A 25716-nucleotide genomic window follows, 5' to 3' on the forward strand; every position below is an offset into this window, starting at 1 on the left:
TCCATTATTTCGAGTGCTTTGGATTGCGAGCACGTTTCCGGAACGAATTATGCTCGCAATCCAAGGTTTCACTGTATATTTGATTTGTGTGACATTACCATTGGTGAATGTACAGTGAGGGAAAAAAGTATTTGATCCCCTGCTGATTTTGTACGTTTGCCCACTGACAAAGAAATGATCAGTCTATAATTTTAATGGTAGGTTTATTTGAACAGTGAGAGAATAACAACAACAAAATCCAGAAAAACGCATGTCAAAAATGGTATAAATTAATTTGCATTTTAATGAGGGAAATAAGTATTTGACCCCCTCTCAATCAGAAAGATTTCTGGCTCCCAGGTGTCTTTTATACAGGTGTAGTGTTCGATTTCAATCAGACAACTTCTGTCTTTCTTCGAACACCGCTTTATTTACAACTCTCCGCATGTCCTCAGTATTTCACAGTATCCATGTCGCCACGGCTCGCTCGCCGTGCTTCACGCGACTCGCTCGCCACCTTTGTCTCTCCACTCCCCACGATTACTGCGCTTACTCCGCCGCTAACTTCTTCGTCTCCGCTCTCCGCTATCACCGTCACTATGCTCTCTCCACTGCTAACTACTTTGGCTCTGCTCTCCGCTATCACCGTCACTACGCTCTCTCCACTGCTAACTGCTTCGTCTCTGTTCAGCTCCACTATCGCTACGCTCTCTCCACTGCTGGCTGCTTCTCGTCTTCAGCTCCGCTACCGCTACGCTCTCTCCACTGCTGGCTGCTTCTCTTCAGCTCCGCTATCGCTATGCTCTCTCCACTGCTGGCTGCTTCTCTTCTTCAGCTCCGCTATCGCTACGCTGTTTCCAAGCTCCGTCTCCAACTCTGTCTCTCCAACTCTGTCCCTCCAACTCTGTCTCCAAGCTCTCCACACTTCAATTCCCCGCTGCTGACTCCAAGCTCTCCAACTTCAACAACCTCCCTCCAATTCCCGACTCCCCAATTCATCCCCGCTCTCATTACTCCCCAATTAATTAGTCCATGCCCCAACGACGCTGTGCGTCGTTCGCACCTGTTTCTCACCCAGACCTTCAGGCGCCACTCTAGCCTTGACAACAGCTCCAGCCAATCACAGCTGTCCTTGGCTCTCCCAGCTTAATTGCTCTAACATAACCTGCACTGTATTTGCCTTCGCTACAGGCTGACCCAACATAACCCGTACTGTCGTTGTTATCATGTAATCACACTGTTTGCACTACGCACCTTCCTACTCCACTACACAGGTAACGAGTTGAGATTAGGAGCACACTCTTAAAGGAAGTGCTCCTAATCTCAGCTTGTTACCTGTATAAAAAACACGTCCACAGAAGCAATCAATCAGATTCTAAACTCTCCACCATGGCCAAGACCAAAGAGCTCTCCAAGGATGTCAGGGACAAGATTGTAGTCCTACACAAGGCTGAAATGGGCTACAAGACCACTGCCAAGCAGCTTGGTGAGAAGGTGACAACAGTTGGTGCGATTATTCGCAAATGGAAGAAACACAAAAGAACTGTCAATCTCCCTCGGCCTGGGGCTCCATGCAAGATGTCACCTCGTGAAGTTGCAATGATCATGAGAACGGTGAGGAATCAGCCCAGAACTATACGGGGGGATATTGTCAATGATCTCAAGGCAGCTGGGACCATAGTCACCAAGAAAACAATTGGTAACACACTACGCCGTGATGGACTGAAATCCTGCAGCGCCCACAAGGTCCCCCTGCTCAAGAAAGCACATATACATGCCCGTCTGAAGTTTGCCAATGAACATCTGAATGATTCAGAGGACAACTGGGTGAAAGTGTTGTGGTCAGATGAGATCAAAATGGAGCTCTTTGGCATCAACGCAACTCGCCGTGTTTGGAGGAGGAGGAATGCTGCCGATGACCCCAAGAACACCATCCCCACCGTCAAACATGGAGGTGGAAACATTATACTTTGGGGTGTTTTTATGCTAAGGGGACAGGACAAATTCACCACATCAAAGGGACGATGGATGGGGCCATGTACCGTCAAATCTTGGGTGAGAACCTCCTTCCCTCAGCCAGGGCATTGAAAATGGGTCGTGGATGGGTATTCCAGCATGACAATGACCCAAAACACACGGCCAAGGCAACAAAGGAGTGGCTCAAGAAGAAGCACATTAAGGTCCTGGAGTGGCCTAGCCAGTCTCCAGACCTTAATCCCATAGAAAATATGTGGAGGGAGCTGAAGGTTCGAGTTGCCAAACGTCAGCCTCGAAACCTTAATGACTTGGAGAAGATCTGCAAAGAGGAGTGGGACAAAATCCCTCCTGAGATGTGTGCAAACCTGGTGGCCAACTACAAGAAACGTCTGACCTCTGTGATTGCCAACAAGGGTTTTGCCACCAAGTACTAAGTCATGTTTTGCAGAGGGGTCAAATACTTATTTCCCTCATTAAAATGCAAATCAATTTATAACATTTTTGACATGCGTTTTTCTGGATTTTTTTGTTGTTATTCTGTCTCTCACTGTTCAAATAAACCTACCATTAAAATTATAGACTGATCATTTCTTTGTCAGTGGGCAAACGTACAAAATCAGCAGGGGATCAAATACTTTTTTCCCTCACTGTAAGTATGGTTCGAGACATATCTTAATTTGGAAAATAATGTAAATTCAACATACCACCTACATACGGCCACACGGCAATTTGACTGGTGTGAGTTTATGTTTGGCTGGCTTTCACCTCCGATTAGCACAGTTGTCTACACACGGTGCAAATCAAGTTCTACGTACATACATGTAATAACTGAGCCACCCTTTTGTGTTGTTTTGTTATTTTGTGGTAGGATTCAATGATCTCTGAGCAGCATCGCCAGCTGAACAGGAAGGTTCTGCCTCTCAGTTCATCCCTGCTTTTGAGTGGCAACTGTGAAAAGAGACGGCTGTTTGAAAGCTCAAAGGACACCACACAGAACATTGTTTTTGCCAACACAGAGAGACTGCCCACATTCAACACTCAGGCAAACGGCCGATACCAGTCGGCAGTGTTCACGGACCAGAGACAGAAGCTGACGTTCCTGGCAGAGACCCAAGACCCCTTGCTCGATTGCAGGGAGAGCATGAGAGCAACAAATAGCAGAGCCGAGCTGCAGGAGACGCGGCCGGCAGCGACTCGGGATGCAAACGAGCCGGGCAGCTGGGCTGGGACACAGACACCCGAGGACGGAATGTGCAACATTAGACCACCAGCAGAGAGCCAAAATGTGCAGCTGCACCTGGGCATGCCGACCATGGTGGAGAACAGGTGTGCAGAGTTGAAAGAGCCCCTGATTATGACCATGAGATCAACAGAGGGCCGACTCGAGGAAGAGACACACGGCAGCTTTGGTGAGTATTGAAAACTTGTTTCCTATTCTGTCCATGAATTGCACTGACATTGTAACATTAGAACTGACAACGTCCCCGCAACTTTTGTTTAAGTACAGCAAAAACACATACTTTATGCACTTAATATCATCTAATAATAATAAATAGCTCTGTCAATCCACTGCTGAATAAACGCCTCCTCACACTGTGTCTGTCGGGGGGTTATTTCAGCATGCTACATGCTGGTCAGCATGGGTTCGTGAGAAAGGAGGTACCAGGACTGATCTAGATATCACTCTCCACTGATGTTAGCTGGGGCCAGTAATTGAGCTCAGTTTGCCAGGTTCGTAGCATAGTGTGCTAATCCATGCACGACCGCTGTTGAATATCAGTTCTATAGAATGTAAGGTAATATCTGTAACTGGTTTTCAAGCTTTATTTTATCAAAATAAGCATCACTTGCAAAAAGGTTTTGTGTTCTAGTAATGTACATAAATTGTGAATGTGTCATTTCATGGCAATGTTTATTCAATTGTATGGTCGAATCTTGTAGACATCGAGTTATGCTTCAAGCATTTAGCTTGGGTATTGTCTAAGACAAGTCATTCCGAGTTCCTTTAGCTCTAGAGACCAGCTGTATCGGGATCAAACTGATGTAAATCAATAGGCACTGATACAACATAATTCATTTATTTTTCTTCTGCCTTTATTTGCACACCTTAGTTAATCTTAAAACATTTTGTGTGTTTATAAAGAAGCCTGTTGCGAGACATAGGATGCACAAATTAATTTAAAAAATGCTACTAAACACATTTACATTGTTGACATGTCCTCAACTTATGATTAGAACTGTCCTGCATATTAGCCATAGCCATGATCAATTAATTTACTTTCAGAACAGTCCAACTGTGCCAAAGAGTTAAATGCCCAATGCATTGTTTATGTAAATAACAGGCATTGTTTATAAAGTTAACACTTAAAACGTGTATTTTTCAGGAGGAGACAGTGGTGTAGCGTATTTATTTCTTGTTCATGCGAGTGCTTGGGTTCAGGGAACACTTCATCAATCTGACATTGGGAGGTTGGGCAGTGGCAAGTTATATGACTGTGGAGTTGGTGTATGTTATAACCATTTTTCACTTGTCTCTCTGAGTTGGGGGAATTTCTGACAAAAGAGCAGAGAGCTTCAGTGCCTCCTCCACAAGAAGTGCGTGCGTGAAGTTCATTAAGGCATAGATATTAGAAATGTGTACAACCATTGGTACGTTTAATTTATTGTTCATTCTTACATCCATCGCACCTTTATTTGTGCACCTACAAAATACTAACGTATTGTGCATTGTAAATATAGTTTAAACTCTACATTATGCAATAAACAAAACTCATATGTGCGTGTTTCACCGGAAAACATGTATGCTCAAGCGCTGCTGTGCCAACAGAATGGCTCATCTGCGACTAAGAGCGCGCTGGTAATTTGCTTCCTTTTCTTGCACTATCTTTGAGCCCCACGAGCCACGCAGCATCCTGTGATCCAATTAACTTTCTCACAAAGATACACGGAAACAGGCTCAGCGCCAATGACTACTTTGTTGCAAAAGCTTGGCTAATCAAATCATGCCGTGCAACTGCGTTCTAAAACGTGACCGAAAACAAGTGATGCACTCGTGTGGTGACAGGTTTGGACATTTTGTAACACGCTCTTTTTTTTGGGAGAAAAGAAAAAAGACAGTCAGCTCTTGGTTGGACCCAATGGAGATTTATTCTGACCAATGGAGAGAAAATAAAGTGCACTTTTAAGTTGGCACGGCCCGATTCCCATTACCTGGGACACAATGTGCACATGAATAATTCCGACCGACCCAGTAATGGGAAACTGTCACGGTGCGCAAGGTTTTCCCTGCAAAACAGCAGAAAAAAGTTCACTCGTTTAAGCGTTATTAATTTAACCAAGTTACGTGCCAGCGTTGGGATGATGCTGCAATGTCGTTAGTGTAAAAGTAAAACACGAAGCTTCATCTGAAAACCTGCCACCCAATCGACCAGTTGCACTCTAGTGTCGTTCTTATTGTTTCATAATACGTCACCTGACAATGTTATCGGGTGAGGTTTGCTTAATTGTACACCTGCCTTGTGGTCCGTGCTGGAGAGTCAACAGGAACGCCGTTCTTGCTGGCAATGGGGACGGCCGAACAACGAGCATCGCCAGCCCTGCAGCACCTGGCCTGCCAGAGCGGGCCATCCCCTGTACAAGTAAAGGTACAGCCCTGCAATTTCTTGCTAATGACACTTCTTGCAGAAGGGACTCCACTACAGGGAGTTCTAGAGATCCTCCTCAAGATGGTATTTTGGACTAAACTTGGATTCTAACCAGACATTTTTGAAGAGGTGGGAGTACCCACACTTTACCCCACCACACGCTACCTGCTGGTCAAATGTGGTTTACTCGTTTATCCTGCTGAGTAGACAGAAGTGGTGAGATTCAAGAAACTTGTGCATTGTTTAAAATAACCAAAAATTAAGCTTTTGGTGCATTTTCTACATCAATGTACATGTTTACAATCAATGTAACAATACAATATATAGACAACTGCAGAGCAATTGTTGCCACGGGATAACTGTCTGGCAGCCTTCCAGCGTATCTCTAGTTCCTCAGTGATTGTGAGACGCCGTTTGTATGAACGGCGCGATATCAAATTAATCATCAGATTTTTTTTAATTTTTTTCTTTCAACAGGGGGAGTTGACAGGGGAGTTTATTTTGCATATGCTGTACGAACACAAACATTGTACTTTTTTACGAGCATTTGTTCAATATTAAAGTTAACATAGTGACTAGCATCGTTAGAAGTATTTTGCCGCAATACTCTTGGAATCGCATTCAAAAACTGCTGCCTAGATGTTTTACGGTCGTACATGATGTCGACGTGGAGAAAAACATTGGACATCATAGCGAACAACACTCGGTTCAACCAGGAAACATTGGAGAGGCTATCACATTCAAATATTTATGTGGAATACGGCGTTCGTAAAAAAAGCTCACTCCCCTGCCGTCCCTGGTGTTTTCTGTGTCGAAAGCTCATGACTCCGCTGCTGTTACCATTTGGAATGGTGGGAGCCGGGCTGGGCGGCGGTGCGACGAGCAGAGTGGGGCACCCTCAAGGCTTGGTTCTCACACTGCCCTCACCTCGGAGCCTCACGACCACAGCAGCAGCGTCCAGTGGCCTCTTGGCGCTACCGCTACCACTGCACAGCCTGCAAGGTACCAAAGCCGTCACCACGTCAAAGCGCCCTAAGACACTAAATCAATGTGAAGTACGGAAAATACGGAGCGTAATATGGAGAAAAATAATATCTCGCAAAACCAGAAGAGGGGTGAACTGCAAAGAAATGCATTGCGTTGAGTGGTGTATTATTATGCAACGAATATAAACCATGAATATTAGGACTTCGAGATATACCAGGAGAGGAATCTGGAAAATTAGACGATGGAAACACCAGGACAGGTGGTAACCCTAAATACCAGTGTCACTTGTTGTCAGTCTCACAACAAACATAAACACCATCCCCACTAGTAGTACCACTGCCATCCTTCATTAAACATTTAATATTATTCTTTATTACTGGCCACTGGCATTTTGGTCTTTTGGGCCTGTGCTGAGCAAACCCAATAAAAAAAACTGCCACCACCTCCGTCATTGCCGCAACAACGTGGTAGTAAATTCACAGTATCAGATTGTCAATTCATCTTATGATATATGGCTACCTCTGTATTTAATGCAAATTGTTACGTGCTCAAACAAATTGAAGTACAGCTTTCACCGTGTGATGAGAGATGTTTTCTGCATTGGCCTCAAGCAAAGCATGGGACAAACATTTCGTACAATCTCAGCCATTTTTACTGAAAGTAGCTCCTACTATGTCAGTCCCTGCTTTGAAGCTTGGTTTCTTGCTTCTTAGGTACTCAGAATTACAGGGTTGTTTTATTTCGCTTGCTGTACAATGGATTAATATTATAATGGGATTCGAATGTGTTGTGTGTATATTCTATGGACTTAAATATTGTTGAATCGAACAGGAATAGCAACAAAAATGCATAAGTGTTTCCATCACAGCTATACCATTCTGATGCCAGCATACCCCATATGATGGGAACTGATTTATATATCATTCCTTGCTTGTTAAATCTGATCAATGTGTTCTCTGATCCAATTGCTTAACAACAAAATACAATCCAGTTCAGATGACGGGGATCAGATTTTAAGCCAAGTATGCAATACTGCATTACTCAAATAGTTTAGGCATGTTGAACTTCAGATAATAGCAACAGAAACATGTGTAGCTAGCAGTCATGGACTATTTCAACAGACTTGTTAAGGATTTAGTCATTCATTAATTTTTCAATTAAAATAGATTCTTACGCTCACAATCCTTGCATCAGATCAGACACATCAGAAGTTTTTATGTAGGATTTATTCGCTTTTTTATACCAATATAGACTCGATGATGAATCCCACGTTATAGTTTATAGATTAATATTACTGTAGACTCAATGCAGTCACAATATAGATGCTAGTATTGATTCACATCACTATAGCTATATCACCTGTTTGTATTTACTATTACAAATAAACCCAAACACATTTTCTCCGATTAGCTGATCAGAATGTGACCTGATATTGGTCCGGTCAGATTGCAACTCCTGCGCTATCGGTCCAATCATCCTTGAATTTAATTATTCCAAGAAAGTAGGCTTAATAATGGCTGTCGGTGACATATTTTCAGAGATGAAAAAAAACATCTGAAATGCCACCTTAAGGCTTAATTCTTAGTGAGTGAACTTTAATCACTAAAATCCAGCGACCACGTTGTAGCCCATGACTGCATTCTAGAGCAATTACACAGCCTGTACAGTTGTATGCATTAACGCTAAAATTAATTTGCTGTAAAATGCCAGTTTTGATTGCCAGAGATACAGCAGCAAGGTCCCAGAATAGCACATTGGACCGGTACACATCCCTGGAGGGTTTTGTTCTGGAAATGTTCTTAAAGGCCAATAACAGGTTTGTTTCTAAGATAATTATCCATGGTCATGCTGGAATGTAAGTGCATCGTCTATTTCTGTAATTTTTCAAAATTAAAAATCTTAATTTGCAACTGAAATGTATAAATGGTCAATTAAGTATTCATAATATAACTTTGAATATAATTAATTAAGTAGTATTGATTTAAAGACATTGAATGAAGGCACAATACCATTTAGGACATTTTAGTGAGTGAGAAGTCTAATGTGTGTGTATGACAAATGTACAAGTCGGCAAGTTATATCATGGTAGAGGCATAATCTATCAGACACACAGACAGCGACACATTTAGTTTAACACGCAGGCTTTCGCGACCAACATAATTAATAATAGAGGTTTTTGGGTTATATCGCGTAAATATGTAGTGCCTTGGATTCACTCGGACGACAATCGCCTTTCTTCCACCATCACTTTTATTTCCATCGTTCCGCACACACACACACTATAATTTCACACACACACACACATTATAATTTCTCCTCTCCGCGCTCCGCCAACTCGAACACTCGAATTCCCCTCAGCACCATCCGCTCATACTCCTTGTCTCCCCACACAGTCTCTTCTTCTCTCCCCGCACACACAGTGGTTCTATCTCTATCTCCTCACACACAGTGACTCGTCTATCTCTTCACACGCAGTGACTTATCTATCTCCTCACACACAGTGACCTGTCTATCTCCTCACACACAGTGACCTGTCTATCTTCTCACACACAGTGACTTGTCTATCTCTTCACACACAGTGACTTGTCTATCGCTAACTCTCCCTGTACCTACCTATACCGTAATCTCCACTCTGCTAACGCTAACTCTCGCTATCGCTATTTATTGTCCTCTGGGTTCGGCTCTCAATCTATTTCCCACTAACACTTGCCGGCTTCCCCTCTTTGCATCTCTCTCTACCCGCTGCTGTCTCCACTTCTCGCCAACTCCCCCCGCCGTCCAAATCACCTAGCGTTTTTATCCCCTTTCCAATCAGCCTTAATTAATTGCCACGTGCCTCGCTGGCATTTTCCCGCCAGCTCCGCACCTGTCCAACGGCCCAGACTCCGTGACGCCGCCACTTAACGCTAACAGCCTCTCGACCAATCACAGCCCTCGTCCCTTGACTCCCTTAATTACTTTGGCTTGTTTACGCCACCCGTGACATCATCACCTGCCCGACCTTACATGACCCACACTGTTTGTATGTACTGTATATGGCCAATTTACCCATGTGTATTTTCTACTCCACTACATCACCCCCCCCCCCCCCCCCCCCGTGATGAAAGGGCCTAGCCGTCCCCGGCTATGCTATACTCGAATTGGAGTAGTGGAGTGAAGCGGACGGAACGATGATAACATATATACAGAACGCACTCACAACACGTAACCATTTTGTACAACCATCCGACACGCACCACACAACGACACTCACACAACACCTTTATACAGAATCCCCAAACCCCCCAAAGTCAACGTAGTGTACTTCTCCTGGAACGGGTTCCCGCTGCCGGCCCATCTCCCCTGCACGGGACACCCTGCGGTAAGGGAGGGCCTTGCTCGTCTCGTCAACGAGGGGCACTCCTGGGCTCCACCCTGCGCCCATCCCTGTCCCAGCGACACTCTGCTGGCAGGGCTGTCCGTCGTTCCCGGTCGGGACGGACATTGGTCCGGATCTGTGGCCGTTCAGTCGGCGTCCGGTCAGCAACTCTGCCCAAAAGGGGCGATCCTGCAGGCACACGGGGGGCAGATCTCTGGGACACGCGCACTTGTGACCTCCCCACAGGTTCGTCGGACACATCCAATACAGGCCGCTCTCAGATGGGGGATGACGCGTCATATGGTAACACAAATTTCTTCAGGCGCGACGGGTGAACAAACCATGTCCGACGACCGAATTTTATTCGCACACTCTGATCCCGTAAAAGCTCCACAATATCAACGGGCCCCTGCCAGGGGCGGTGAAACTTTGGGGAGGTTCCCACCGGCACCATGGGGCAGTGCAACCAGGCTTTATCTCCAACACTCCACGGCTCTCGTGGCTGCTGCCTGCCGTACAATCTTTCGTTAGCGGCTTGTCGTCGTGCCGTATTTTTCAATGCAGCCTCCTGGGCTTCCCTCAGACGGTCTAAAGCCACCTGCATTGGAGCAGGCACCGTCGTAGATTTCTCTCGCTTCCGAATTCCCAATTTAACAATAGCCGGCGCTTCTGGTTCCCGTCCATGGATTAGCAAAAATGGCGAGTACCCCGTTGAGGCATGCGGGGCCAATCTATACGCGGCCAGCATCGCTGCAACATGCAGGTACCAATCATCTTGAGCGGTGTTTACTTGGTGACAATGCATGGATGTCAGCGTCCTATGCAGCCGCTCAACCATTCCCGTCAGTCTGCGGGTGGTACGGGGACGTCCGGATCTTTTTGGTCCCCAGCGAGTCACACACGTCTTTAATCAATTTCGATGAAAAATTTCTGCCTTGGTCAGTAAGCAATTGTTCCGGGGCCCCCTTATCTAAGACGTACCCTTTCAAGAAAGCCTCAGCGATCGACGTCGCTGACTGGTCTACTAGCGGTCATGCCATCGGCCAACGAGTTAAGTATTCCACCCCGACGAGCAAATATTTGTGCCCTCGAGGGGTGATGGGGAACGGACCCAAAATATCTAGTGCCACAATTTCGTTCACTCTCGAAACTTGAATCGATTGCAATGGGACACGATATGGCCGTGCGGCGCTTTCCTCCGCGCACATTCCTGGCACTCTTTTACATGCTGTTTCACATCATTAAACATTCCCGGCCAGTAAAATTTATTCCCCACTGTCAACGCGGTCTTCTTCTCCCCCAAATGCATCAATTTCTCATGTATCTCGTTAATGAGTTTCCCCCGCAACACCCTCGGGACAACAATACAAAATTTTTGTGCTTCCACATCCCAGCGAACAAGCAACCCCTCCGTCAACATCAAAAATGGGCGATCCTCCGATCCCCTTGAACGAGAGGCACGCAGCCTCATCCTGGTCAGCGAGGAATCCTCTACCTGCAGTTGCTTCCACTGTTTCAATGACAACCCCAACAATCCAATTTCTGCTCCAGGGATTATCCCTGGCACTCCCGAACCCGCTGCAGCGACCGTTTGCGGAACCTCCTGCAGCGGCTGGACGCAACGCAGCGAGCCCTCTGCGCACCGACACGTCTCAGCCGGTCGCGGCAACCTCGACAAAGCATCCGTGTTTACATGGCGCGTTCCTTTCCTATGTTGGATCGTGAAAGAGTACTCCTGGAGGGTCTCAAGCCAGCGAGCCATCTGCCCCAACGGCTGATCCACGCGCAGCGAGTACTGTAGTGCCGTGTGATCAGTGCTGATCAAAAATTCCCTGCCGTACAGATACGATCGGTACTGCCGAACAAAATGGACAATCACCAACAATTCTCTACGCGTCACAGTATTTTTGCTCTGCCAGCGATAACACCCGGCTGCCATATGCCACCACTCTCTGGACACCCTCAACCATCTGTGACAAAACCGCGCCTATGCCCGTATCACTGGCATCCGTGTCAAGTATAAATCGCTTCGTAAAATCCGGGTATCCCAACGGCGGTGCGTCTGCCAGTGCGGCCCACAACGCTTCGAACGATTTTTGTTCTGCAATCCCCCATTGAAACTTCACACCTTTCCCGGTCAGCGTATGCAATGGTCGAGCAATCGTGGCAAAATCCTTAACGAACCGCCGATAATACGACGCAAAGCCCACAAAGCTACGCACTTCCCCTGCTGTTCTCGGCACTGGCCATGTTCGCACACAACTCGTCTTTTCCGGATCAGTGGCCACTCCTGATGCGCTAACAACGTGCCCCAAATACTTCACAGATGTTTTTAACAATTGGCACTTCTGTGGATTAAATTTCAATCCGGCGCGCCGCACTCTGCTAAAAACGGCGCGCAATCGTTGCAAATGTTCATCGAAATTCCTACTGAAAACAATCACATCATCTAGATATATCAAGCATGACTCCCACTGCAGGCCCGACAACACGAGTTCCATTAATTGCTGGAAGGTCGCCGGCGCAGAGTGGAGTCCCATCGGGAGCACGTTAAATTGATACAATCCTTGTGGTGTCCGAAATGCCATTTTAGGTCTTGACTCCTCATCCAGGGCAATTGCCAAAAGCCCGACAACAGATCGAGGGTCAAAAAGATTCTGGCGCCGGACAGGGCATCCAGTGAATCATCAATTCGTGGAAGCGGGTACGCTTCCGCCACCGAAACTTTATTCAATTTCCGATAGTCAACACAAAATCGCATGGTTCCATCACGTTTTTTAACGAGGACAATAGGGGCTCCCCACGGGCTGGACGATGGGGCAATAATATCTTCCTCTAGCATTTCATCAACAGATCGCCGAATACATTCTTTCTCAAGAGGACCTACACGATGCGAATTTAACCTGATCGGGGGTGCGTTTCCTGTGTCATTGCGATGCCGCAACAGCGTCGTTCGACCCACGTCGTATTTCCCTGAACTGAACACATCTTTAAATTCCACTAGCAACGCATGCAAACTCGATCCTTGCACAGGCAATAACTCTGGGTTTTGTTTGTAAAGATCCCTTAACCATTCCGGATCGTCTTCCTCCCTTGGCAACATTTCATCCTGTCTCGTAGAAAAACATGTTTTCGTTTCTGGACCTGGCGCACCCGTCGCGTGCGCCAACGTAGTGCCCTCTTGAATAACAACCTCTTGTGCCCCGCGTTTACAATTTGAATGAAAGGATCGCAATATGTTGGTATTATGGTCAAAGCCCCTACCACGGTGGGCATTCTCGATAAAGCATTTGAGAGTGTTAACAGCACTCCCTCCTGCAGCTCATCCCAAGGCAATTCCTTCTTTAACCGTAGCGGCACCAATATTTGCGATGCAGGTGGGACGTGCACGGTGCGGCTCACCACGGCCTGCACCACAGCGTTCGCCACCGCAAATTTCGAAGGCGTCCCCAAAAATTTCATACATCTCCCTGACGGTAATTCCAAACAACCTTTTTCCACTGAAATCTTAATCGGCATCTTTCGCAAAAAATCCGTGCCCAACAAACATGGTACCGCCAAAGCCGTTGAAACCAAAACACTTCCCGTCACAATCACCTCCCCAATTTGAATTGTTGCAACCACACAGCCCATAATGCCTAAACTACCCCCGTTTGCCGCTACGCATGGCCCTTCCACCGGCCCCAACGATCCAGGCGACGTCGGCAGTGACCGAAAAGTTTGCAACGAAATGAGAGTCGCCGACGCCCCGGTATCTACAATAACCCGTACCATAACATCCGACGATCCCGGCGCGGCCCCCAACACATGATGTACCAACGCGCCGCACGTATCCCGGCCATGCGTACTATCCGAACCCGATGAATACGGGTGAGATGACGCGGATAAGTGATGTGGATAGGGCGGCCCTGTATTGAATGCATCTCGACTCACCCGGGATCCTTGGTCTTGGGGGAACCGCCCGCTGTAGTTGTTCGGCGCCCTTGGAGGACCACCTCTCCGTCTCCAGCAGTCGCGGGCGAGATGACCCCTCCGCCCGCACTCGTAGCATGTCCGATGCACGCCGTCTCCATATACCCCGGGACGACGCCGTCGTTCTCCGGTCGACACCCCGGCCACCGCTGCCATCGGCGGCGTCTCGTCCACCACCCCCGCCACCGTGCTCCCGGACCCGGCAGGGGTCGTCAGCGACGGCTGCACCACCGCTGCCGCTGGTTCGTCTCGTATGTCAAGGTTGACTTGTATGTTCCTGGCGATCAGCAACGACGACACATCGTCGTCATCATCCTTGTCCGGGAGTGACAAGACGACTTTCAGCTCCTTCGCCAGCTGTAGCATCTTCTCCTGCAGCAGGGAGTCCCAGCCCTCCTCGTCCATCGCCGGGTACGCAACCTGGGCGAGGGCCAGCAAGGCGCTGCGGAATGCCAGGGGGGACTCCGTGGCCTCCTGTTTTCTCTGTTGAAATCGACGATTGGCAACCGACCACGGCTCGTAGACTTTCCTCATTGCCGCAATAGCACCGTCCAATGTTTTTCTGACAGCGGCAGGGAGTCCGTTAAAAGTCGCCAAGGAGTCATCATCCAATGCCGTCGGCAGTGCTCGTAACGCGGCACTCTCCGTCCATTTCAGGGACTCGTAAGCCGCACGGAATCTTCATATAAACGCCGTCCAATCTCCCACTTTGGCCTCAAATTGTTGTACGTGTAGCCGTCGTGGCGGTCCCGCCGACCGGTCGTCTTCGTCGTCAGAGTCCTCCATCCGCTCCGGCTGAGCGGCAACCTCCGGCGGTAGACCCGGTACTGGTTGTTGAATGCGGTTCTCCGTCAAAAAGTTCCGGAACTCCTCCGACAACTTTTCCATCCTGGCCTCCCACTGGGTCATGAGGACTCGCCAATCCTCTGGCGATCCCGGGCCCTCAGCACCACCCGAACCGCTGTCCCGGTCAGGAGTACTGCCGGCCATCTGGCCGGGCTGTACATCGTCATTGTTGCTGTCGCCGCCTGAGTCCACTGGCACCTTTGTTTTCTTTGCCGCTTTTTTTGACATCGTGGCGTGTTCCGTACTTTTTCTGACACCAAATGTAGTGCCTTGGATTCACTCGGACGACAATCGCCTTTCTTCCACCGTCACTTTTATTTCCATCGTTCCGCACACACTATAATTTCTCCTCTCCGCGCTCCGCCAACTCGAACACTCGAATTCCCCTCAGCACCGTCCGCTCATACTCCTTGTCTCCCCACACAGTCTCTTCTTCTCTCCCCGCACACACAGTGGTTCTATCTCTATCTCCTCACAAACAGTGACTCGTCTATCTCTTCACACGCAGTGACTCTGTCTATCTCTTCACACACAGTGACCTGTCTATCTCTTCACACACAATGACTTGTCTGTCTCTTCACACACAGTGACTTGTCTATCTCTTCACACACAGTGACTTGTCTATCGCTAACTCTCCCTGTACCTACCTATACCGTAATCTCCACTCTGCTAACGCTAACTCTCGCTATCGCTATTTATTGTCCTCTGGGTTCGGCTCCCCTCTTCGCATCTCTCTCTACCCGCTGCTGTCTCCACTTCTCACCAACTCCCCCCGCCATCCAAATCACCTAGCGTTTTTATCCCCTTTCCAATCAGCCTTAATTAATTGCCACGTGCCTCGCTGGCATTTTCCCACCAGCTCCGCACCTGTCTAACGGCCCAGACTCCGTGACGCCGACACTTAACGCTAACAGCCTCTCGACCAATCACAGCCCTCGTCCCTTGACTCCCTTAATTACTTTGGCTTGTTTACGCCACCCGTGACTTCATCACCTGCCCGACCTTACATGACCCACACTGTTTGTATGTACTGTATATGGCCAATTTACCCATGTGTATTTTCTACTCCACTACAAATATATAAATGTGTCGTTAAAACCCGCCACCACCCGACACAGCCAACTAGTAAGGGTTGTCACATAAACAACATGCCAATTCGTCACTAGTACAGCACACCGGTGTGTTGGAGAGCCAAGCCACAACATTTACAAACTGAGTACGACGTTTCGCCAGTAACTACAACTAGCTTCATCAGGCGACCGCTAGATTTGTGGAAAAGTATTACTGTTTCGTTCCTTATATAGAGGCATAGATGTGTTGACCCCCCTTCTGCGCTCTTGCACACTGTAGGGGGGGGGGGGATTACAAGGAAGATTTTGAAACAAAAGCAATAGCTTCAAGTACACTAAAACCATCTGCTTTGTTTAGATATGTGGATGACACATTGGTGATCTGGCCACACGGCAAAGATACACTGAACGCATTTTGGTACAAAAGATGTATTATCGAAGCTATCAACAGAAGGTGTGTACAGGATTAACTGCACGTGTGGTAAATGTTATGTTGGGCAAACAGGACGAATGTTCAGCACGAGACTAAAAGAACATCAGAGAAATATTAAATTCTCCCAAATGCAACTGTCAGCAGTAGCAGAACACGCATGCCAACAAGGACACTCAATTAATGTTGATAATGTTGAAGTTTTGTGCAAAACTAGCTACTACTGGCGAAGACTCGTTAGATAATCTATCGAAATTGAAAGAAATCTAAATAACTTTAACCGTTCGGATCGCTACCGTCTTAGTGCTGCGTGGAAGCGAATTATCAAATAATACATTATTTAAATGCATGCCTACAAAGGGCAGCGTACTTAAATAAGGATTACCATTGGTAGGGCTATTTTAATAAACACAATAGACAGGAAGGACAAGTTCCAAGGGCTCGCATAATGCACATGCATCATGTACGTTGCCTCAGTAACCCCCCCCCCCCCCCCCACATCATTGTGCAAGAGCGCAGAAGGGTGGTAACCACATCTATGCCTCTATATAAGGAACGAAACAGTAATACTTTTCCACAAATCTGGCTGTCGCCTGATGAAGCTAGTTGTAATTACTGGTGAAACGTCGTACTCAGTTTGTAAATGTTGTGGCTTGGCTCTCCAACACACCGGTGTGCTGTACTCGTGACGAATTGGCATGTTCTGTTTACATGACAACCCTTACTAGTTGGCTGTGTCGGGTGGTGGCAGGTTTTAACGACACATTTATATATTTACGCGATCTAACCCAAAAACCTCTTATTATGGAGAGACACATTTAGATTCAGCACAGGAGTAAATATGATACACAGAACGGGCAATGAAAAACCAATACTGTGATATTAGAAGTATCTGTGTATGATACGGCTTATAATCAAAACCCATTACCTTTGTTGAAATGCCATCATATTCATGCAACATAATTGGGAGAAGATCCATGTTTTTTATTAATTTGTTTACTTAAACTCCAGATCTTCAAAAGTGCTTGCGTTTGTGTTCCTTTAATATAATTGCTGATGTCACATGGAACGATTTGGCTTTTGCTATAGGTTCATCATAACGTGTGTTTCAAATCCACAAGGGAGTACATTTAAGTACTGCTGCCAGCAGACGGCAATCAGAAGCAATGATGATGCTTGATTAAAACTACAGTACTTGAATGAACAAATCGGTTCAGGAGGTATGTTTAGTGGGTATGATTGAATCTTATGACCTAAATCTATTACTGCTATTCATGCTCCAATAACTTTGCTGTGGAATCGACTGAAAGCTCGTGTAGGGTAGTGTCAAGGTAAGAACCCCATTAGAGGTTTTGTATTTAATTCTCAAGGGTCACCCTCCTATTCCAGACACAAATTTAGGTTAATGTATGACAACCACCTAAATAAACAAATATTTAAACAAAAAGTATACTTTTTCCAATTTAACAATCAGTGATCGTTTCTGTTTTCCACAATTGATAGACTTTTCATCTCTATGGGTCATCAGCTGGTAAAACGTAATCCAATGAACTGAAATTAATGGACACAAATTACCCCATACATACTTTATATGAGAATCCTCATGCTGCAGGAACAGCAGTGTTCAGTATCTTATTGTGATCGTTGCTTGTGAATAAAGTTTGCAGAGCGGAAAGTATTGTTTTTTGTATGACTTTGATCTTTAATTAAAATTTGCTCCTGTGTACATCAACTGTTTTAAGCATGTTAGAGTTATTACCATTAATTTGAAGCTGTTGATCAGGGAGATAAGAGATGGCTTGCCATCCATCATTATGACGATCCTGCTGCATGTGCTTGGTGCTTTATAAAGCGGCCTGCTACCTAGACCCAGTGAAAGGTGACGAAGGCACGTTTGATGCCTACAGTTCACATTTCCCACACATGCTGAAAAGAACCATATTACTACCATAATATTGAATGGATCGTGATTCACAACCGAGCCCCTCAACACTTTTGCTTAAAACAGTTGTACATCTACGCGCCAAGCCGTGTGAAGAGATGCGTTTGGTGTTTTAGTCATTTTTTTTACTGATAAATGTATTCAACAAAAAAAACGATTGAAGCGCAAATATTTTAAATGTATATCCACGCGGGGCTTTTCTGCGTGAGTTCCGAGTAGGAAATAGAGCAATTCGAGAGGGGGAAGGCAAACAATAGGCAAACCCAAACATGTACAAACGACGGCACGGCCTCCGCATCCCACACGGCGCCTCGTGACCCCCCTCTGCATGCTGACCCCATCGGCCTCAAAAACCCATTTTGCAGCAAGCGTGGCGGTATCGATTTCCCCCCCCCCCTCCAACCCCCTATTTTGTGGGTATAAAAAAAAATTCACCACGGGAATAAATTATGCATTGGGCTTTGGTTGTGCGGTGCGAGGAGTGCGGTCCTGTCAGGCGTGGGTGCGGCGGCTGGGTACGGCTGTAATCACACTGTCTCGTCCGCTCAACGTGACGGGACGATGGATCAATCCCGTCACACAAGCGCGATCGCCTCCATGACACTGGTCTCAGCCACAGCAATGACCGCCGAACACAAATAAGGGCTTCCTGTGGGGGGTGTTTTTTTTTCTTTCCCCACTCCCACCTTTGTGGATGTCTGTCCCGAGAGGAGTTTTAAACGAAGCTTTCGCGTCTCTTAACTATAAACGCAATGCCGTATACACACAAAAAAAAACCGTTATGACGTTATTGTTTATATTTGAATTGTTTAACTTCATTCTGTTGTACCTTGACTATAATTGTACAATGTTGTACCGTTTGATGAAATGTGCAGACGTAAAGTGGCTTTTAATTGTACAGTTTATTTTTTGTTTACCAAATTTGGAGATTAGCGCAACGGTGATGGAAACTTTCTATAAGTTTCGTTGGCAGTGTGCAAGCCAGGAGGCAATATCACGAGGCAATATCGGACCTTCCTTTCTGCAGCCACTGTGCACTGAATGCTCATGCAGCGGCGCGTTTGCACAGATGATGAAATACGCAGTGACCCCATTACGAGTGATGTGCTGACGCTCTCGCCACCATTAAAATTGTATTTCGCTTCAGAACTATCGATTTCCCTTCACGTTTGGGGCAGCTTAAACAGCGACTGTCAAGCCGACATCATAAAGCAACCGTATATCATGGCCGCTGTAAGACTTGGGCAGAGTGCCTTTAATGGCTTTGCTCAAAATGCCACTTCTGCTGAATGCACTGTAATGGTTGTAATTTTGATAAGGCGTTTTTGTCATTACCTCTTTTCCTGTTCTCTTCTTTTTTTCTTCTTCTCCTGAACATTGTATGGCTGCAATACAAAAAAAAGTTTACAGAATAACAGCCGAGGAAAATAATGCACCTTAGATGATAAAACTATGGAGATGGTGTGATGGGGTCATTTTAATGGCAATGGTGTAACGAGGCCTTCATCCAGCAGTGGCTAGACCATGGCTGATGATAAAGATGATATATTTAGATGTTAACATGGAAATGCATATTTTTGATGGGTATTAATATTATCTCTGAAGTCAAAATCTCCATATCGATTAATGTTAACGTCTTCATGTCTCAAGCATCAATGTACAGTTTATAGATTTTCGAGAGTCATCATCACGATCTATGGGCAGATAGCCCGCAGGTGTTCCCTGCATATTTCGTTATTTGTTTCCACTTTCCCTGAGAGACATAAGCCTTTTTATTTAAGAAAAAACAACTATTTCATACCAGATAATGAGGTATAAGATGAAGATTAAGGAGATGCATATTAAATTATACACTGTTTAAACGTACCAATACAGTAGTGTAACGACGTTTTCCATTGCAGCTACCTCCTCTCTCAGTACGCACCTCCAGCATCTGCACCAGCTGCAGCTGCTGCACCAGCAGTCACAACAGAGCACCCCTCTGAGCTCCCCTTCTTCCACTGCGCCTCCCGTCGTCGGTGCCCTTGGGCAGCCCTCTTGCAGCCAGGATGGCGTCCTGCCCGAGACCCACAGCCACTCGCTCAGTTGCACCACCAGTGGCGGCGGCGGCGGCAGCGGAGGGACATGCCCAGTGGCCGCAGTGGAAGACAAGCTCAAGTACAACAGAGTAAGTTACCAAAACCCGCGTAACATTCACACAACTGGCATGGCTTGCCTTTGTTGTGGTGAAGGAAATGCAAATTGTTATCATTAAAAAAGGTAAAAGTGCAGCCCTGAAATGTCTTGTTCATGCCACTGATCATGGAAGGGCCTCCACTCGAGGGCATGTGATCTACTTTTCCACACTGACTAGAGGTCTTGGAAGAGATGGAAAACTCTATGCTTTAACCCCACCAGACGTGACCTGCCGCTTGACTGTTTTCTCCGAAGGCGACATTGGTATCTATTGTAGCACAGGAGAACAAAAGGCCCACAGCAACTTCCATTAGTAAAGAAGGATCTCTTAAAGGTAGTTTGTAATGTACTTCTCTAAACAAGGAGACATAAAGCAGAATGGACCATTTTAGATTTACGAGGAATATTGGGGATGACTTATGAGACTTAAAGGTTTATTTTTAAAACTATAAGAGAGCCCATTTCATGTGAGAAAATAAGGTTTGCATGAGAGTGATGAACATAAATATTTGAATAAGAGCTACATACTTGCAAAATATGTCTGAAGTGGTCTTACACAGTATAAAGTACTATAATAATCTTATTCACACTGTTGATGGGAATGGAGACGATGAGGACTATAGTGGCAGCACTTATTAAAACAAATGTTATGATTTCACTTCCGCAAATTACAATTGAGAATGAAGGAGTGTTAATTTCTGAAATGTGATCACTTTGTATAGCTAATAAAAATTCCAGCAATACTGAATTTGAAACTAGTTATTGTGCATAAAAATAAACAAAACTATTTTAATTTTAGCAGGTAAGCTCACTGACTTTACATATTGTAGATCTTTTTCAGAAGTGACCTGGCAACAAATGATAGCTCATCGAAGTGGCTTATCATGTGAACATGAAGAGGAACCCCACGTGACCACAGGGAGAACATGCAAACTCTAAATATACGAAAGTCAGGTTCGGAATCGAACCTACGACCTCCAGTATACCAGGCGAGATAGTTAACATCTCACCACCGTAGTACCCCCTTATATAAATTATATAAAAGGTAGGGCATCAAACTACAATGATAGAACCTGAAGAAAGTGCAGAATGCAAGTTGGATCTTGAAATGCTTTTAAAAATACCCAAGCAGCTTAATGCACACTTCGACATTGCTATTATGTCAGCATCCTGCCTTAGAACTGCAGTTATATTTCGTGCACTCTTCTCCTAACATGTATATAACTCCAAACCAGTGGAAATACTGTAAACCTTCTCCCTTGACACCCGTTCCTCCCCTGAACACTTCAGTTCCAGAAATCAACATGCCCAATGAGTAGTCAGGGGCAGCATTGAGTGTATGCATTTGTACCTGGCATGGGTCTTTCTAGTGGCTATTTTCCCTCGAACATATTTTATCAGCCAATGTAAGCAAAAAATCAAGGCCACTGCCAATATGCCCCAAATTCTGTTGACTGACCTGTACATTTGGTAAAATGTGTGCCATCACAATTCTCTGTGAGAGTTCAGCACTGTGAAATTGCTACCAATGCCGCTTTGGACCCACTGTTTTGGAATAAGAAGCTTAAGAACTATATTTGCTCAGCAGTTTGTTCCAGATGAAGGCTCACTTTTTACAAATGCATCTCAAGGCTGAAATTCCAAGTGTAATTTTGTTTGCATTAATTTAATATTGATATTACACTATGCAAACGCCACGGTCAGGTCATGTTTCAACCAAGCCAATATTAAATGAATACAATCCGTACTCATATTCACTCTATGACCACTGGCGGAGCCAGTAGGGGGGGGGGGGTGGGATGTGCCCCCCCCAATGATCCGATAGAAATTAGGGATTTCGATAGGAATTTCGATCGGATCATTGGGGGGGCACGTGCCCCCCCCCCCCCCCCCCACTGGCTCCGCCAGTGGTCACAGAGGGAATGAGTACGGATTGTATTAATTTAATATTGGCCTGAAAATCCTGGCTCCGCCATTGTCTATGACCAATGTAATACTCGTGGGATATAATTTAAAAAATGTGTTTTTTGCAAGTTTTCATCATTACTTAAAGTTGCAATGTTATCTGTCTCATTAATAACAAAAAGGTATATGATGAATTGATCGAGGTGTTCTGAAGGGATGGTACCTATGCCTGAATTAAACCCTCTTTGAGCTTAATCACAACCAAAGGTATATATTTAACTGTGCCAGCATTCGTCAAAGTTCAGCTTATAAATTAAGTACCGAATGTAAACGTCATAATGGATTTTTGGAATATACATTTGTCTGGGTTAAGCACCGAAGCAGTATGAATACATGAATATAGAAAATAATTGGTCAGTTACATTTAATGTTCATGTTTACACCTATATGCCACGAAATGGAAATTAGCCAAGAGGGAAAATAGTTCGTGGAATCTTTCAGTCTGAGAAGCAGAATAACTGCACTAATACGTCACTATTGGCCCAAGTACGTCCTTAATCTTCATATCGTGACATTGTAATATGAAACATTTCTCAAAGGGTGCCGACTTTACTGTTGGTAAAAGTTGTTGTTGAACCGTGTTTAATTAATCTGATTTAATTTACTGACAACATACATGATACATATCATAGATGTTGTCTCCATTTAATTAAAAACTGCCATTAAGATGACTTTTGAGGTATTTTGTCATCCTGATCAACGAGATGTAATTCAACATTTGTTGTTTATATTAATACCGTTATCAGCAGTGCTGCAATCTGTGCTTCTCACTAGGTGAGATGGTTGACTTAAACAGATGCTTCATGGTTTTAATAAACAACCCAATTTTCACTCTTTCAAAACCAGCAATTCAGCAGTCTTGCACTTTTGGAATTGCAAATCTATATCTAAACTAGACTGCAGACTGAGCGTTAGTCATACATTATACATTTAAAAAAACCTGATAATTTTCCCATTGAAGTATATCTTCAGATTTTCAGTTGTGTCATGCCATCTGCACACAGGATCCCAACTGGCCAAGCCAGAAGCTTTGATGAATATTTCAGATACCGGTCACGAGAGTGTTTTAATGTGCCATTCTTTCGGACCATCATCTGATCAAAGTCAGCCGTAACACTTCTTCTACTTCTGCAATTTCTCTTCCCACCTGGGTGTTGCCGTTTTTGTTTGAAGCCAGAAGAGTAGCAGGTTCATAATTCATCTCTCTAACAAAGGGAATTAAAAACAAGGTCAGTTAAGAAAAGGGCAATGTTGCAAACACATCCTAGCCAGGCCACTAAATTAAAAGTTTGCAAATCCCAGAATCCATTGTGAGCAATGTGTTTCACGTTCATGCGAATATAATAGTATTATGATCTGTGTTTCATGGTAACACCATCTGGCAGTTGCTGGCCAGCCAGATAACACCGTCGGCTATTGCAGCGGTGGCTGCCAGCTTCACTCCATCCTCCAGCCAAATACTGGCGAGCACCCTGCCCTGCCTGGCAGGGCTCACTGGACAACTGGTCACCACCGCTCAGGGCCAGGTGTGTGGAGCAGCAGCAGTGCCAACAGCACTCACCCAGCCCAGACACATACTACCTCCCATACTCATCATCAGCCATGATCAATCCTCTGGTGGATAAAGACCTCTCCAAGCCATCACTATCTCTCAAAATTGCGCAATGTAATAGTCCACCTAACACCTGAATAGGGGTTGGTTTCCCTCTTGTACCTGACTGTAAGAATAGCATAAGCATGGTTACAAACTTGTCAACTTTGTGTGATGATGCAAGTTATTTTATGATGCTGCGTTGGTAGTGGTGCACGAGTACAATTGACAAAACATCTCCACACATACGTGAACAACAATTCCTTAAAATAATAAAATATAATCAGTGACGTTTCTGGCAATGGCCTTTCTTTATAGCTCATTATAATAATGATCATCATGGTCATTCTCAAGATCATCAATCAATAATTATCATAATCAACTAATTGATCAAATACAGATTATATTATGGACATGCCCGATTCTTATTCATATTCCTTAACTTTCGAGCTACAGCTGTAAACACATTCCCTCCTACGCTCAAGTTAGAAAACACTGCACAATGGCATACAATCACCAAGCTCAAGCGAGTGTCCCACTGGGAGAAACACCATAATACTTGACCATCACCAATACTGCACTTTCCAAAGTAATACCCTTATATAAGCGCACAACTTTATGTGATGAACGCTGCACTTTCCGTCGTTTTCATGCAGGGGGCGCTGCAAACCTACACGCCCCCTGCATGAACGACGGAGACACAGTGACAGACGTTTGATTACGTTGGAATCGATCTGCAGACGGCGGTCTTCTCGCACGGCCAGCTCTATGTCGCCTTATCTCGATCCTGCAATCCCAAACAGGTGAAAGTCCGCATCGAACCAAACCCCCAGCAAGGCCATCTACTTAACGACGAGAGAAAATTCACATGAAATGTCCTTTTCAATTAAGTCTTCCAGATGTAAAATGATATTAGCTTTTAATGAAGAAATACAATGATCTAATTCAAAACATAATACAATTCAAAGTTGTTTCATTTTTAAACTTCAAAACGGAGCATCGGGTGCTTGCGTAAATGCGTCATTCGTGTGCAATTTTTTTGTGACTTTCCTGGCCGAAGGCCGTAAATAGTTGTGAGGGGTGCCACAGGTGCCACCGAAAAACCCCTTGTATTTTAATAAACATGCAAATGTACAGCACACTCCAAGGGCAAACACAAAAGCATACATTCATGCAAATCGTGCTGTGTGTGAATGTAAGGTGAGCTAAGCAGGGAAAGGGGGGGGGATGAGGCATAAAGGGAGATGGGGCGTGGTAGGGAATCTAAGGTCAAGCTCCCTTGATAACAAATGTCCTCCTTCGCTGTGTTTTTTGTTAAGAAACATGTTTACTTACAAATGCCACCATTGTGAATTTCAGATAATCGGAGCCATCCCCCTTGAAGGAGGTGCAGCTGGCACTGCGGCTGGCTCAGCGGGGAGTGGGGTTATGGGCGGCCTGGCGGTGCAGTCCATGACCCCGCAGATCCTGACCAATGGACAGGGCCAGGTGGTGGCCACCATCATCGGCAACCAGATCCTACCCGTGCTCAAACCACAGGGCATCATGCTGTCAGCCATCAAGGCCAGTCAGCTGCAGGTAGGCGTGGTTTCATGACTGAGAATGTGAGTGGAGGAGTCACGAAAATTCCTCTGAAAAATATTTACTTTCATAATGTCAACATCCACAATCAGTTTTGTCAGGACAATACATATTTAATATAGATACACGCACCATGCTTGTCTATACAAGTATCATTTATGTATTTGGTAACACGTATCCTTTACAATATATACACTGT

General features: G+C 45.4%; 1 protein-coding gene across 3 annotated transcripts in view; it reads left to right on the plus strand.

The window, feature by feature from the left end:
• LOC116947657 (POU domain, class 6, transcription factor 2-like) overlaps positions 1 to 25716 on the plus strand; it is a 61012-nt gene that overhangs the window by 19739 nt on the left and 15557 nt on the right. For 2 of the 3 annotated variants that reach the window (XM_032963636.2, XM_076069732.1), the window contains 6 exons: positions 2825 to 3365; positions 5491 to 5600; positions 6419 to 6602; positions 20107 to 20372; positions 23731 to 23871; positions 25296 to 25514. In XM_032963636.2, the coding sequence (XP_032819527.2) occupies positions 2825 to 3365; positions 5491 to 5600; positions 6419 to 6602; positions 20107 to 20372; positions 23731 to 23871; positions 25296 to 25514 (1461 nt within the window). The remainder of the gene's footprint in view (positions 1 to 2824; positions 3366 to 5490; positions 5601 to 6418; positions 6603 to 20106; positions 20373 to 23730; positions 23872 to 25295; positions 25515 to 25716) is intronic. The other variant, XM_032963646.2, reaches the window with a different exon arrangement.

The sequence above is a fragment of the Petromyzon marinus genome, chromosome 2 (genome assembly GCF_048934315.1).
Source record: "Petromyzon marinus isolate PM22_M1 ecotype Great Lakes invasive population chromosome 2, UKy_Petmar_22M1.pri1.0, whole genome shotgun sequence".
Taxonomy (NCBI): Eukaryota; Metazoa; Chordata; class Hyperoartia; order Petromyzontiformes; family Petromyzontidae; genus Petromyzon; species Petromyzon marinus.